We start from the raw sequence: 14,668 nt of genomic DNA, 5'->3' as shown, positions 1-14,668 counted from the left end.
TGATCACTGCTAGCATAGTTTATAGATTCTTAAATCTGTTCTCTTAATTTAAATGTCTATCCACACTTGATTATTACAGCTGTGTAGTAAGTTTTGAAATCGGGAAACATTAGTCCTCTATTTTTGTTCTTTTTGAAAATTGTTTTGGCCGTTCTGGGACCTTGTATTTCAGTTTGCATTTTAGGATCAGCTTGTCAGTTTTTGACAAAAAGCTAGTAGGAATTTTGTGATTTTTGCCTTTTATTCCTTTAGTACTATATATTACATTGATTGATTTCTTTATGTTGCACCAACTTTTCAGTCCTGCAATAAATTGTACTTGGTCAAGGTGTAGTCCTTTTTATATGCCATGGATGTGCTTTGCTAGTATTTTGGATCTTTTATTTGTAAGGGATATTGATTTGTACTTTTCATATGGTGTTTTATATGATTTTTTTCAAGAATTCATCTCACTTCTAAAAGAATTCAGTTTAAAACAACAAATAATACTAGAGTAACATGAAAACTTTAAATGCTGCAACACTATGAACCACCTGTGCCAGTTACCAATTTATTGTCCCGCTTTTAGAAATTCTCCCCTTGTTACTTCTGTGATAATGAGCTGAGTTGCTTTAAGCATTTTTCCTTTTTAGTGAGAATGTTCATTGTTAAGCATTCTCAGAAAGCACTGGGAGACATTGCAGGGAGAGGGGCTTTTCTTCTGATTCCATCTGCTGCCTCATTGGTTAGCCATGCAAGTGAGTGCTTTTCTGCTACAGCCACATGTCTGGAAATATGGGTCTTCAGTAACCTCAAGGCCCTGGCCCAGCCTAGTGATCACCTTCCTGTAGCCTTCCTAATATGGAGGGCTCCTGTGTGCACTGGCATCCAGACTTCATATTTGTCTCCTGTCCTGCTCCTGAGATTGACATCAGGCATTCTCGATCTCTTGTCTAATGTGGCAACCCAACATCCCCTGTGTACCCATGTGCCTAGCCACTGACTGTGTCTTACTTGCTTCCGTAAGGTTGTTTCATGCATACCCAGTTTTAGCCAATTTTGAGTTGGTTAACCTAGCAGACCTCTCTGCTGTCCAGTGGGCTGCCATTATGCCTTCTTCAGTAGGGTCTGTTTAGGAAACAGGCTCTCTTTGCAAGTTTGTCCTCAACCATAGGGTACCTTCGAGGATTCTTTTTGTATTTTCTAGTTGTCTTTTTTTATTATTGCTTAATTTTTTATATTAAATGTCCATTTCTTAAATTATTATGTGGTTTCTGTCTATGATTCCTATAAGACTGATGCATGTTTCTATGGGGAATCATCTCTGAAGATGTCATATGAAGTTGTGCAGTTTATGCCTTTTGTTAGTTTCAGAACTTTATCATTTTCATTCACATACTATGTAAACATACTTGAGTAGAAACCCTAAATGCTTTCCAAAGCTTTGTGCTTAAACTATATTAATTGTATAGCATAAATATTGTGATGCTTACCTGTGATGGATGTTTAGTTATTGCATTAGTCTAATGTGTGGTTTTCCTTGTTGATATCTATGGCTCCTAGCCACATACATAATCAGTGAGATTTATTATCTGTGTGTTTGTGAGGCCCAGACCTTGTGAAATTATCTGTACATGGGTTTGAAAATTGCTTGTATACTGTGCTCATTTATTGATTCATTGTAGCCCTTTGGATTATAGGCTTTTTTTTTTTTTTTTTTTTTGCAGTGAGGTTTTATACTCAGGGCCTTGGCATTGCTAGGCAGGCACTCTACCATTTGAGCCACTCTCCTAGTCTCTTTGTTTTTGTTACTTTTCAGGAAGAGTCTTGCGTTGTCCTAGGCTGGCCTCAGACCTAGATCCTCCTACATATGCCTCCTGCATAGCTAGGAAGACCTCTCTGCTTATAGATGGCTATTTTCTCTATGCCTTCCCATGCTGTTCCCTCTGTGCATTTTATGTCCTAATTTCCTGTTCATCTGAGCATACCATTTTATCAGATTAGGGCCCACCCTAACAGCCTTATTTAGCCATATTGATCACTTTGTATACTGTCTCCAAATGTATTCAGTCGTAGGTCCTGGGTATTAGGACACATGAGTTTTGGTGTATCACATTCAGCCCATAACAGTGCGCTAAAGTGAAGGTTTGTTTTTTTCCCTCTTATGTCAGTGATGTGATATTGGCATGTTGACTTTGAAATTACACAGATTGTGTCCTAATTTTCAGTTTTACCATTTGGCAGTGTGACTGTGGGCCATGGCTGATTTTCTCCAAGCTTTATAGCCCATGGAGATGTTAATATTTGATCTTTTAAGTTCTAATGTTGGTAGATGGCATCCCGTGCTCCAGATGCGATGCTTCAATGATATGCCATATTCATGTTCTGCTTAGTACACAGCATTTCTTATTTAGTATCTGGCATTTTTCAGGACTTTTTTTGTAGAGAAGCAGTAACTTATTTTTTTATATTTGAAATTTAATTTCTGGTGAAATGAGATTCTATTATAATATAGATTGTGTATGAAGTTTGTTGTAATGAGGTTTTCCTGTAAGTGTGCTCACCTATAAATGTATTTGCATTTTAAACTTGCCTTAAAACAAAGAACTTCTCTTCCCTCCATCAAACAGTTTAAGAATAATTTATTTACTTGTTAGCCCAGAATATGAATAGCCTTAATAACCATTAAATTTGTGTGGAATTTTAATTTTGAGAATACATGGAATGCAGGCCATTGTATTGTGTCTACAATATTAAACCATAAGCTGAGTATTGGATTTCTTGTCTTTTGGTTCAGTGTCAGGCCTTTGTGGAATGAATACAGTTGGGTGTATTTACTTAGCCATACATTTAAAGCATTCTGTGCTGGAGCAGTGGCTCAGGTGCCTGCCTAGCAACCGTAAAGCCCTGAGTTCAAACCCCCAAACCACAAACAAACCAAAAGTATTCTGTGCTATTTTTTTCTTAACTATACTTGTTCATATTGTACCAAATTGTAGGTTTCTATTTGCAAAATGTGGTTACATTCTATATATATTCTACATTCAGGTATTTGCATAAGCTAGTATGTTGTCAGGTGTGCTAGTTTGCTTTCAATTACTATAACAAATACCCAAGATAATCAATTTATAAAGAGAAAAGTTTTATTTTGGCTCACAGTTTTAGAAGTTCCAGACCATAATTGTTGTTTCTTTGGGCCTGTGGTGAGATACCATATCATGGTGGGAGCCTGTGAAGAAAAACTGCTTACTCATGGCAAAGAAGCAAAAAAGGAGGGTACCAGGGTCCCATAATATCCTTTAAGAGTCTGCCCCCGGTAACCTAAGGGCCTCCTGCTAGGCCCCACCTCCTGAGGGTTCTCCCTTCTATCAGTGTCAAACTGGGAATAAAACTTTTAACACACAGAGCCTTTGGAGGACATTCAGTGTCCAAGCTATATAGGGCCAGGTGTTCCCAGTTTCCTCACACGTTAGAAAGGCAGTATATATGGTATAGTAGATTAGAGTCAGTGTCATCACATTGTGTGATGTTTAGTACATTACCTATTGTCCAAGTCTCAGTTTCTGTACAGTGACCCCAGTATCATTTACTGAATATGCCTTATGTCACAAAGTCATTATGGTCAGTATTTCCAAACTTTTTTGATCTTTTTTCTTCATCACCTTAAAAAAACAAATTTGTACATTAGTATTTAGAATAAAATCATGAATTTGTTCATTAATTCCCTTTCTCAATATGATTATCTTTGCCATTTGAAAGTACTCTTAACAGTTTAGACAAGCATGCTTTCAGAGGTTTCGGGAGCATGTGTTTATCAAATATATATAGTAAGTTACTTTTTACCATTCTAAATTATATATCAGATTTTATAAGGTCCTTTTTATTTTCTGCTTTACTAATATACTGTCTGTGCTTATAGTTGTACATTATTTATTTTAATAGGCGATAATATTCCAATTAATGTATAAGTAGATGTATAAATGGATATTAAATTTTTCCAGAATTTCTGCTATTACAAACAATGTAACAGTGATACTCGGTACACAGTTTTTTTGTGTATATAGATTTTTAGAGGTGGATTTCAGGATGTGGAATCGATGAGTCAAAGGGCATTCACATTTTAAATGCTGGTAGGCACAGCTGATTGTCCCTTTGGTTTATGTCTCAGCAGACTGTAAAGTTAATATTCAGTGTCATCTTTTTCAGTTTTTATCAAGTCTAGTGAACCAAAAATGCTCTCATTTGTTTGCCTAATTGCAGTTGGTGTCCAGAATGGTTTTTTTTGTTTTTACTCTTTTATAGTTTTTCTATGAATTTCCTGGTTATATCCTTCACTCATTTTTCTTTTGGATTGTTTTTCTTGAAATATATATACTGTTGATTAACTTAAAGAGAATTGATATTTTTACTATATTGAGTCTTCCTTCCTATAGCATTTATCTCTATTTTTTCACTGTTTAATTTTATTTAACAGTTGTATAACACTGTGTCCCAGGTACTGGTGTAAAGTACTTGACTAATACTAACTTACTTAATACTTACAACAACCTGTGGGTTCAGTACTGTTATCCCTGTTTTATAAATGTGCTCACAAGGTACTTAGTTCAAATAATTTGACCTGAACCATCAAAATAGTAAATGGTAACCCCAGGATTTGAAAGTGGGCAATCTGACTCTAGAATATTTAACTGCTACATGCTGCCTCTTTTTGAAGAAAACATTACATATTTATTCTGTAAAAGTCTTGTATATATTTTGTTGGATTTATTCTTAGTATCTTATTTTTTGTTTCCACTGTATGCAGTCTTATTTATTTATTTTTTTGATGGTACTGGGGTTTGAATTCAGGCCCTTGAACTTGCTGGGCAGGTGCTCTACCAGATGAGTCATGCCTCCAGCCCTTTTTGCTTTAGTTATTTTTTGAATAAGGTCTCACACTTATGCCTGGGCTAGCCTAGACCACTATCTTTTCATTTATGCTTCCTGCATAGCTGGCATGACAGGTGCATACCACCATACCCAGCTTTTATTGGTTGAGTTGGGGGTCTCAGACACTTTTTGCCTGGGTTAGCCTTGAACCACAATCTTCCCAATCTCTGCCTCACAAGTAGCCATGATTGTAAGTATGAGCCACCACTTCTGACCCATATACAGTATTTTTTAAAAATTAAGTTTTCCAACAATTGCTAATACGTAAGAATGAGATAGATACTTGTATAGTGTTTTTATTTCTACAGTCTTTCTGAACTCTTATTAATTTGTATTTAACTAAGACTCTTGGGGGTTTTCTATACTGACAGTTAAAATTCTAAGTTTTGCTTGCTTCTTTTGAATCCATCTGTCAAAGACTTCCAATTCAGTGTTGAATAGAATGCTGCGATGGCAGCATTTAACTCATTTAATGTGAGTACTTCTAACATCTCCCTGTTAAAATATGACTTTCTAAATTTCTGAGTTTGTGGTAGGTGTTTTTTGTCAGGTTAACAAAATTAACCTCTGTTTGAGTCAAGAAATAATTAGTGTACAGGCAGTTTTAAAAAGGGATTATTTACAAAGGTGTGGTAAGGGTTTAAGGCAACCCGTAATAAATCACCTGTGTTAGTTAACTTTCTGTTACTATAACAAATGTCTGAGACAATCAGCTAATAAAGAGAAAAGGTTTATTTTGGCTCACAGTTACAAAGGTTTCAGTCCATGATCATTTGGCCCCATTGCTTTTGGGTCTGTGGTGAGGAGCATGGCAGGAGCATGTTGCAGACAATACTGTGTAGTTCATGTCTTGGTGCACAAAAGAATGAGAGACAGAGACCATTGTCTTACTTACAGTCCCCACCCAGGGCACATCCTCAATGACCTCAGACTTGCCAATAGCACTAAGCTAGAGACCACACCTTCAGCATAGGGACCCATCGGCCTACTTAGATCTTCTGCTCATGGCTCCCGAGGGCTCATATACGTCTCTATCTCACAGTGCAGCATCCATTCAGTCCACCTCCAAGAGCTTAGAAAGTCTTAACTTGAAAAAGAAAAAAAAAACATTGTAAGTCCAGAGTCTTCTCTGAGACTCAAGGGAAACTATTAGCTGTAAGTGCTTGTAAAAATAAGAAGCAAGTCACATACTTATGTGCTGGGTGTGGTGGTGGTACGTGCCTGTAATTCCAGCACTGGGGAGGTAGAGGAAGGATTGCGAGTTCCAGACCAGCCTGAGCTATGAGACTGTCTCAGAGAAGCAAAAACGAGTCATTTCCATGATATAGAGGCACAAGGTAAACATTCCCTTTCCAAAATGGAGGAACGGGAAAATACAAAGGAGGGATCAGACCAAAGTAACACTGAAAACCGAGCAGGGCAAATGTTAAATCCTACAGCTCTATGTCTGGCATCCAGGGCACACTGATGCAGGAGGAGAGCTCCTAAGGGCTTGGATAGCTGTACCCCATGGCCTTGCTGGCTATAGCCCACATGGCCAATCTCTTGGGCAGACTATGCTCACTTCCTGTATCTTCTTTCAGCAGACATTCCGTATTCTTGGCATCTCTAACTTCCAGAAATCTCTATTGGAGCTTCCCTTACTCTTATAGATACATCATCATCCTGACAGGGGTTTCTTGCAGGGACTCTGACCCTGCCACATACTGCCTGGCCTCCTAAGCTTCCCTTTGAAATCTTAATCAAAGATTTCATGACCCATGATACTTGCATTCTGCATGCCTGAAAAACCAACATCACGCGGACAGTGCTAGGGTCTCCACCAGTATGAGCATTGCTTGGGCCACTGGAACCATGACTGCAGTGGCCTCTGTGTTCCTTACTGACCGAAATAAATGTCAAGGAAATGATAACTGAGGCAGTCCTGGATGTGCAGAGCTCCCAGGAAAACCTCTGAAGCAAATTTTCACATTTGTACCTAGTATGACTCCCTTTTCATTTATAATATTGTTTCTTTTGGAGGGGGGTTGTACTTTTCTCTGTTGACTAGCTTGGCTTGCCAGCATTCTTGAAAGTATAGTATTTGGAGAAGTGAGAAGAAGGCAAGACTTCTTACTGCTTGGAATTTAGAATTCTATTTAATTTCCATGTTTTAGTGTAGTGTCGCTGCCAGGTCCTGGAATTTAGAGACCCTGTGGTTCAGATCTTAAGAGTGACCCTCTCTGGAGCCTGAACATTCACTGCTTAGCTTAACACTTTTTGTTTCTTCTAAGTTTTGAATGCCTGTGAATTTCTTCCCCATCTTCTTTGGGAGCTCACATATGCATTTAAAAATATGTATTATATTCTACATTTCTAGGTGGAAAGGTTTTTTAGGTTATCATTTGTGGCACTTTGTAGTAAACACAAATCTTACTACTTAAAAAAAATTTAGCTAGTGAAGTGACTCAAGTGGTAGAGCACCTGCTAGGAAGCACAAGGCTCTAAGTTCAAGCCCCAGTACCACCAAAAAAAAATTAAGAAAAAGTTTACCTTTCTACTGTTTTATGTCCATCTCAGAACTAAACTAGAATAGTTATAAATGAATTTCATAGTTTTTTCTTTTGCTTTTACAAAGATAATATCCATTATTACATACATTTCTTATTTAATTTTGTGAACCTGCTATACCATATTTCTGTAAAATATACCTTTTGTCTTTTTCATTTATATATAGATCATGGGTCTATTTCATTCCATCTTATAAATAGGTCATCATGAACATCTGCCCTCATGGTCATTGTGCTAGGCATGGAGGGATGTTAAGGTGCCTTAATTACCTTGGCCTGGAAGTCACCAATTTCACTTCTACTCACATTTTAACAGGGGAGGCTGGGAAATAAAGTGTACCTTTTGGGTATTTTGTGAGTTTGCCATACTTGGCTTATTCTGTAGAATTATGGTATGTATAGCTACTTTTTATAAATACAGTTTGACATATATAATTAGAGTTTGTAATACTAAGTCTTTAAAGCATTTTATACCAATAAACTCTAATAGCCTAAGATAATTAGGTAAGAGTATATTTGGAGAGAGTTCATTGGGGTAAATATCTTACAGATTGTTAAGCATGGCTTCAAGATATCTAGAAATTTCTTATATCTTGTACAATTATTAATGGTGTTATAAATCAAGGAATTAAGTGAGCAGTAATTAGATAAATAACTTTTTAAAGTAAATGAAAATTTCTTTATAAATATAAAATAGATATTTTGTAAAAGATTTTATTTAACCAATTATTTACTAAGGGAAACAGACAGAAGTTAAGCCTGGTTTAAGTGGGAAATCAAAAACACAAATTGATAAGGAATAAAGAGAGGCCAAGGTGAATTTATACATGGACACTAAATTCCATTCTCCTCTGGAGCATGGAGAGACTTTAATTGAACCTGGTGGGGCCAGAATTTACTTGCATATCTATGGACAAGAATTATTTTGCATTTGGTATCAGTTATCTGCAACTTATATAGTTATAAAATAGCTCAAGGACAGTGAAAGAGTAGAATTAGATAATCAAGAAGAATGTGCTCTAATGCAGTTTTTCATTTGAGACACAATAATCTGTTTTGCTTATTCCACATTTACTTCCAATCAAAACCCATACCAGATAAATTCTGATTCAGTAATGTGTTTTATCTGAGAGATATTCAGGGCAGTTGTAAAACATTGTAAGAAACTAACAAATGTTATATTTCTTTTTGTTTCAGGTTTATGCTGCTGATTGTAGTGATGGTGTTCTTCTAGAGCTACGAAAATATTTGCCAAAATATCATGGCGTCTGGTCACCTCCTACTGCACCAAATGGTAATATTTCCTTAAAAGTACATCTTTCAGTTTTAATTCATGCAATTGACTTTCTAAAGGCTTTATGTAAAAGTAAACAGGATGTTTTGTGATAATAGTCTATATGTGCTTCTCTTTCTGGTCTTCACTAAACAAAATTTACTAATACTTTTTGCAACCATTTTTTCAATAGCATATATAAGTTAAGTGATAAATCCATTATAGTTGAATGAAAGTGTGTATACTAGTATACTAGAACTTAATATTGTATTAATTTAGAGATGCTCTTCTTTTCTAATTTATTGTATAATTTCTTTTCTCACTTTGTATAATAAAAATATATCAAAGAAATTATTTTCTCTGTATGGCTTCTCCCTATCTCCTACTTCATTGTCCACCCCTAGGCTTTATTTTTCCTTATTAGGCACATGCTATATCATTGAATCAAGTCCCCAGCCCCACCTCCAGGCTTTAAATTTGTAGTCTTGCTAAACACTGGGAAGTTTCATGAAGGATGAAATGATGTCTATTAAGGGTACAGGATTTCTTTTTTTTCCCCCATCTAGTACTTGAGTTTTGAACTAAGAACTGTGAATCGCACCCCTATCCCTTTTTGTAGATACAGACTTTGCACTTTTGCCTGGGATCAGCCAGGGGACCCTGATCTTCAGACCTCATCTCCTGCCTAGCTAGAATTATACATGCACATCACCATGCTCAGTTTGTTCTTTGAGATGGGGACCTACTGATGACTTGCATGGCTGGCCTTGAACTGCAGCCTTCTCAATCTTAGCCTCCCAAGTAGCTGGGAATTATAGGCATGAGCCATTGCACTGGCAGATTTCTTTTTCTTAACATTAGTTAGCATTGAAGCAATATTTGCTGTCTTGGAAAGCCTCTTACCAGAATAGGCCAAATTTAACTAAGTGAGAAACTTGACTACCTAACCATTGATGAAGGTGAAAAAAGGGTTTCAATCTTGAATGGATTTAAGATAACCTATAGTCTTGTTAAAATGCTAATTTACAAGCACCCCTAATAAATTATGCAGGACTAAGAAATTAGTGATGTTTTGTTAAATAAACGGTATAGGTTTTTTTCTGATGTAGATCGTTGAACCACAGCTTGAGAATGGAAAGAGAAGGGAACCCTAATTTGAGCTTCTTCTTTTCCTCACTTCTTGTTTTCCTTTGATTAGTAGTCTAAATTAATGTGCCAATTTCATTAATAGGGGATCTTGGTATCTCCCTGTGAGATGCTCAGCTATGTAGTAGTGAATTGATGGCTTATTTGAGTGTTTGGGATTCACATATGCTTTAATTGTGTGTGTGTGTATAAATGAACCTGTTAACTTCAGGTTGAGTAGCCCTTATCTGAAATGCTTGGCATGAGATGTTTCAAATTTTGGAATATTTGCATATACACAGATACCTTCCTACTGGGACCCAGTCTAATCATGAATTCATGTTTTGTATGCATCTTGTAGACTGAAGGTAATTTTTACTGTGCCTGAATTTTGATTGTGATCCAACTCATGAGGTCAGGTATGGAATTTTCCACTGTGACATGTTGCTGCACACGGAGTTTCAGATCTGGGGGCAATTTGAATTTCAGATATTTGGATTAGGGATGCTCAACCTATATTCGGCCATTCCCAGTCTCTGTCACTCCCTCGCTCTTTCTCTGTTTCTTTGGTTTAAAGGTCAGTTAGTCCCATCTGTATGTATGTAGCTATGATTCAGGTTAGTATGTCGTTTAAATTACTTCACAAGTTGTTATGATTGTCATGAGTCATTCTTCTCTTTATAGTGTGAGTCCGTATGGTTGTGGAGACACCTTTGCTTTGTAGAGCTTCCCTTTTTGGTTGTAACATCTTCCCTTTTTCCCCCTTTGCTCTAAGTGGCACATTTCAGGAATGTTACATTTGAGATAAAGGTGAAACTAAGGTATCTAGAGTTCAGTGAGCTTTGTGATTGATTGCTGTTTAATTTAGAGCAAGTCATTATTCCTCAATGAAGTACACTGAGAAATTAACAAAGGTTGCTGAGGATAGTGCTTGATTAGAAATCTAGGTAATGGCAAAGGCCTATAATCCCAGCACTCAGGAGACTGAGGTTGGAGGATTGCTAATTTGAGACCGGCCTGGGCTACATGGTGAGACCTGTGTTGGGAAAGGGTGGATAACTGAGCAAATACAGTGTCATTACTTGGAAAAGTAGAATAAAATTTCATAAAAGCAGTATCTTAATTATCATTTAGGATTACTAGCACATGATTTTCTTTTCTTTTCTTTTTTTGGGGGGTGGGGAGAGAGAGGGTCTTGGCTATGTTACCCAGGCCAGTCTTAAACTTTATGATCCTCCTGCCTTTGTAGAATACTGTGGTTTGTATTTCTGTGTTTTATGTAGTGGTAAATTAATGACATGTATTTCTAGTTTTGTTTTTTGTTTGGGTATCTTTCCTTATGTGTTCAGGATAGAGTTTTATAAATATGATACACTTTTTGGACAATCCAAAGTAGTAAAATTCTGAAAGTAGCAAAGTATAGAAAGCTATCTATCTATCTTGTTTAACAGAATTATTGTCTAACAGTTCATTTGTTTTTCAGGTAGGGTCTTGTGCTAACTCTGCCTGGGCTGCCTACAACTGCACTCCTATCTCTGCCTCCCCAGAAACTGGGATTACAGGCATGCAGCACCACACCCAGCTTGTTTCTGAGATAAGGTCTTGCTACATTTGTCTGAGCTGGCCTTGAACCTTGATCTTCCTATCTCTGCCTTTCTCTTTTAATTTTTTTATGACAGGTTTATTGAGTTGTAATGTATATGCCATAAAACTCACCCACTTAAAGCACATGATTCAATGATTTTTGGTATATTCAGAGTTGTATAGTCATCACCAGTATCTGATTTTAGAATATGACTAGTGAGATTTAAAAAATTATTAACATTTGTTAGCAATTAGCTTTGAAAATTTCAGGCTAATTATTATTATTTTTTGGCAGTACTGGGGTGTTGAACTTAGGGCCTTGAGTTTGCTAGGCAGGTACTCTATCTACCATTTGAGCCATTCTGCCAGCCCTTTCTGCAATGGTGATTTTTGAAATGGGGTCCTGCTTTATGCCTGTATTAGCCTGGATCATGATTTGTCCTATTTGTGCTACTCTACATAGCTGAGATGACTGGCATGCACCCCCACACCCAACCATTCATTGAAATGGGGTTTCGTCAGCTCTTTTGCCTGGGCTGGTTTGAACAGTGATCCTCCTGATCTTTACTTCCTGAGTAGCTAGGATCACAGACTTGACCCACCATGCCTAATCAGCAAAATCTTTAGTTATGAAGTGTTATTTTGTAATAACTGGTTATTACTTTAATGATCTTTTCCTCAAAAACATTTTTAAAGAAACTATAGAAATTCTGTATAGACCTTTTAAATAAATATTAGATTATTGCCCCTAGCCTCTACTTCTAGTTACTGTGACCTCTTGTTGCCTTGTTTTTTTGTCTCTATTTTAGAAGTCCAGTATTAGTCTAATTCTTTTTGATTTGTATGTCATTTCATGAGTTTTCTTTGGAGGCCTTAAGGTTTTTCTTTTTTTTTTTTTGGCAGTACTGGGGTTTGAACTTAAGGCTTCATGCTTGCTAGGCAGGCACTGTACCACTTGAGCCACTCCACCAGCTACTGTGACCTCTTGAAATAAATTCTACATGTAACATGAAGAGTACATATCCTGTAGTTTATTATAGAAATACCAGCACTAAGCTTTACAGAATACCTCTTTTATCTATGGTTTACAAATTCCAGGCCTTAGACCTTTGAAAGACTGAGTTTATAAAATTCTGTTGTCCTAATTAGAGTTTCCAGAGTTTAAAAAAATAGATCTGGTTAATTATGCTAATTTTATGATTTATATACATATATGTAAAGTTAGTTCTGTTCTTTTTTTTAATAGTCAAAATTCTGTCTGTACTTGCAAGTTGCATTTTATGAAATAATTGTCATTATAGGGTATTTTTCAGACACCATATTAACATAGTCCTTATTCTTGACCTTGGTCAGAGTAACCCTAAAGTATTCCAGGTAGAACATATTTATTATATTTTTTGATACATTTTAGAAATGTATCAAAATAAAAAAAGCATAAATAAAGCATCAAAAACAACCCTATTTTTCATGTTCTACAGTAATCTACTATCTATAATCTTAACTAATCTGTAACCTTTTCTTCAGAATTAAAAAAAAATAGAGAAATAGGCTAGCAGTATTTGAGGAAGTATGATATAGTAGTCTCAGAGGATGGGAAAGTAAATAGATTTGGAAAATAGAGTATGACAGTTGAGCAAGCATAAGGGCCCTCTGGAGGTGAGTAATCAGATTGAATGTGATTTTCAGTCACAACACATTTTAACCTGATAATAATTAAATGTTATTGTTAATACTTAACTGCAGGTTAGGCATAGTATCAGCCTCAGGATTATAGTATCCATTATCAAATGCCTAACTGAGGCATTTGATGTATTTTTATTTTGTGGTTGTTAAGTTATACTTGTCTTAACTGGAAGGAAGACTCCAGAGAATCATCTTAATGTTTTTATTTATATTGAACACTGAAGTTCAGCTTGGATCCATTGGTGACCTAACATGGTTAGCAGATTTTAATATTTATCAGTGGCTATGCACTTTTAATATTTATATAACTTACAGGTAAAATTAGTAAATATTCAATGAGTGCCAGATATTCACTAGATGTTATGCAAAATAAAATGGTGTTTCTACTCTTAAAAACCAACTCTGTGAAGGCAAGATTTTTATCTATTTACTTATACATCCCAGTGTCTTGCATAAGAATTATATATTTAATGTATGCAGTTTTGTTTGGATGGAGTAGGGGAGCATTGTAACCCCCACTTATGAAACTGGTACTGACTTTATACTATCCACTTTGTGGCATGATATCTCACTTAGTCTTCATGATATTCCTCCGGTAAATTCTATTATTATCTCTATTGTACACATAATTTAGGTACAGAGAAGTGCTCCTGAGGTCACAGGTGAATAAATGGTAGAGCTGAGATCTGAACTTTCTCTGCTTCCAAAGCAGTTGCTTTAAACTGTTATCTTTTTGGTTGAGATTCTTTTGGTGCAAGTTATAGAAACAGATGTCAACTTCATTACACAAAAATGAAGAATATATTATAAGGACACAGGAGTGTTCCATGAAAGTTAAGGGATGTATATCTGAGCCCAAGATAGAACCACAACCAGAAAACAAATTCTGTCAGAGCCCAGAGATATCTCTCTCTCTCCATATTTTCTGAACTCTTCTTTCTCCTCTGGCTTCCTGAGCAGTCCTCACCAAGGGAATCTCTTACCTTTCATTGAGGGATTTACATGTTATGGCAATATTGGTGATCACCAACCCTCTCCAAGTCACCAGCAGATATTTCTGCATCGCAGTTCCAAATTTAGTAAGACTGGCCAAGCTTGTCTATTCTTGCTTCAGTGACTGTGACTGAGGGACTGAATTCCAAAATACGCCATGGACTACAAAGGGACCATTTCTGAGGATATCTCTTGAGCTAGGTAAACACCATAATACACAGTGACATTCTGTCTAGTCAAATGTTTTTTAAAAGCTTCTTTGTTTATAATATGTAATAAATACATTTTTTGCACTATTACTCAATGTTTATAAGATTGAGACCAACCCCACAGCAATACTTAGTCTTTGTACATGTGAAACCATCTCATAGTTCCTCTCTTTTTCTTTCATTTAAAGAACTTTTGGTTACTACCCATTCAGTTGAATTCACAATCTAATCATGGGTTGTGACCTACAAATGGAAAAGTACTGCTGCACCCCCTGGGGTCCTGGCTGAAAAGGTGTCCTTTGTTATCCAGTCTGGGTTTTAAAATTTTATTTATTTTATTTATT

General features: G+C 36.3%; 1 protein-coding gene across 2 annotated transcripts in view; it reads left to right on the top strand.

Moving 5' to 3' along the window:
* Ipmk (inositol polyphosphate multikinase) overlaps positions 1-14,668 on the top strand; it is a 45,237-nt gene that overhangs the window by 12,372 nt on the left and 18,197 nt on the right. For both annotated transcript variants that reach the window (XM_020179202.2, XM_020179203.2), the window contains exon 3: positions 8,655-8,751. In XM_020179202.2, coding sequence (XP_020034791.2) covers positions 8,655-8,751 — 97 coding nt within the window. The remainder of the gene's footprint in view (positions 1-8,654; positions 8,752-14,668) is intronic.

Source organism: Castor canadensis, chromosome 7 (assembly GCF_047511655.1).
Source record: "Castor canadensis chromosome 7, mCasCan1.hap1v2, whole genome shotgun sequence".
Taxonomy (NCBI): domain Eukaryota; kingdom Metazoa; phylum Chordata; class Mammalia; order Rodentia; family Castoridae; genus Castor; species Castor canadensis.
Note: the sequence above shows the minus strand (reverse complement) of the source record. Positions and strands in the feature narration are given on the sequence as shown.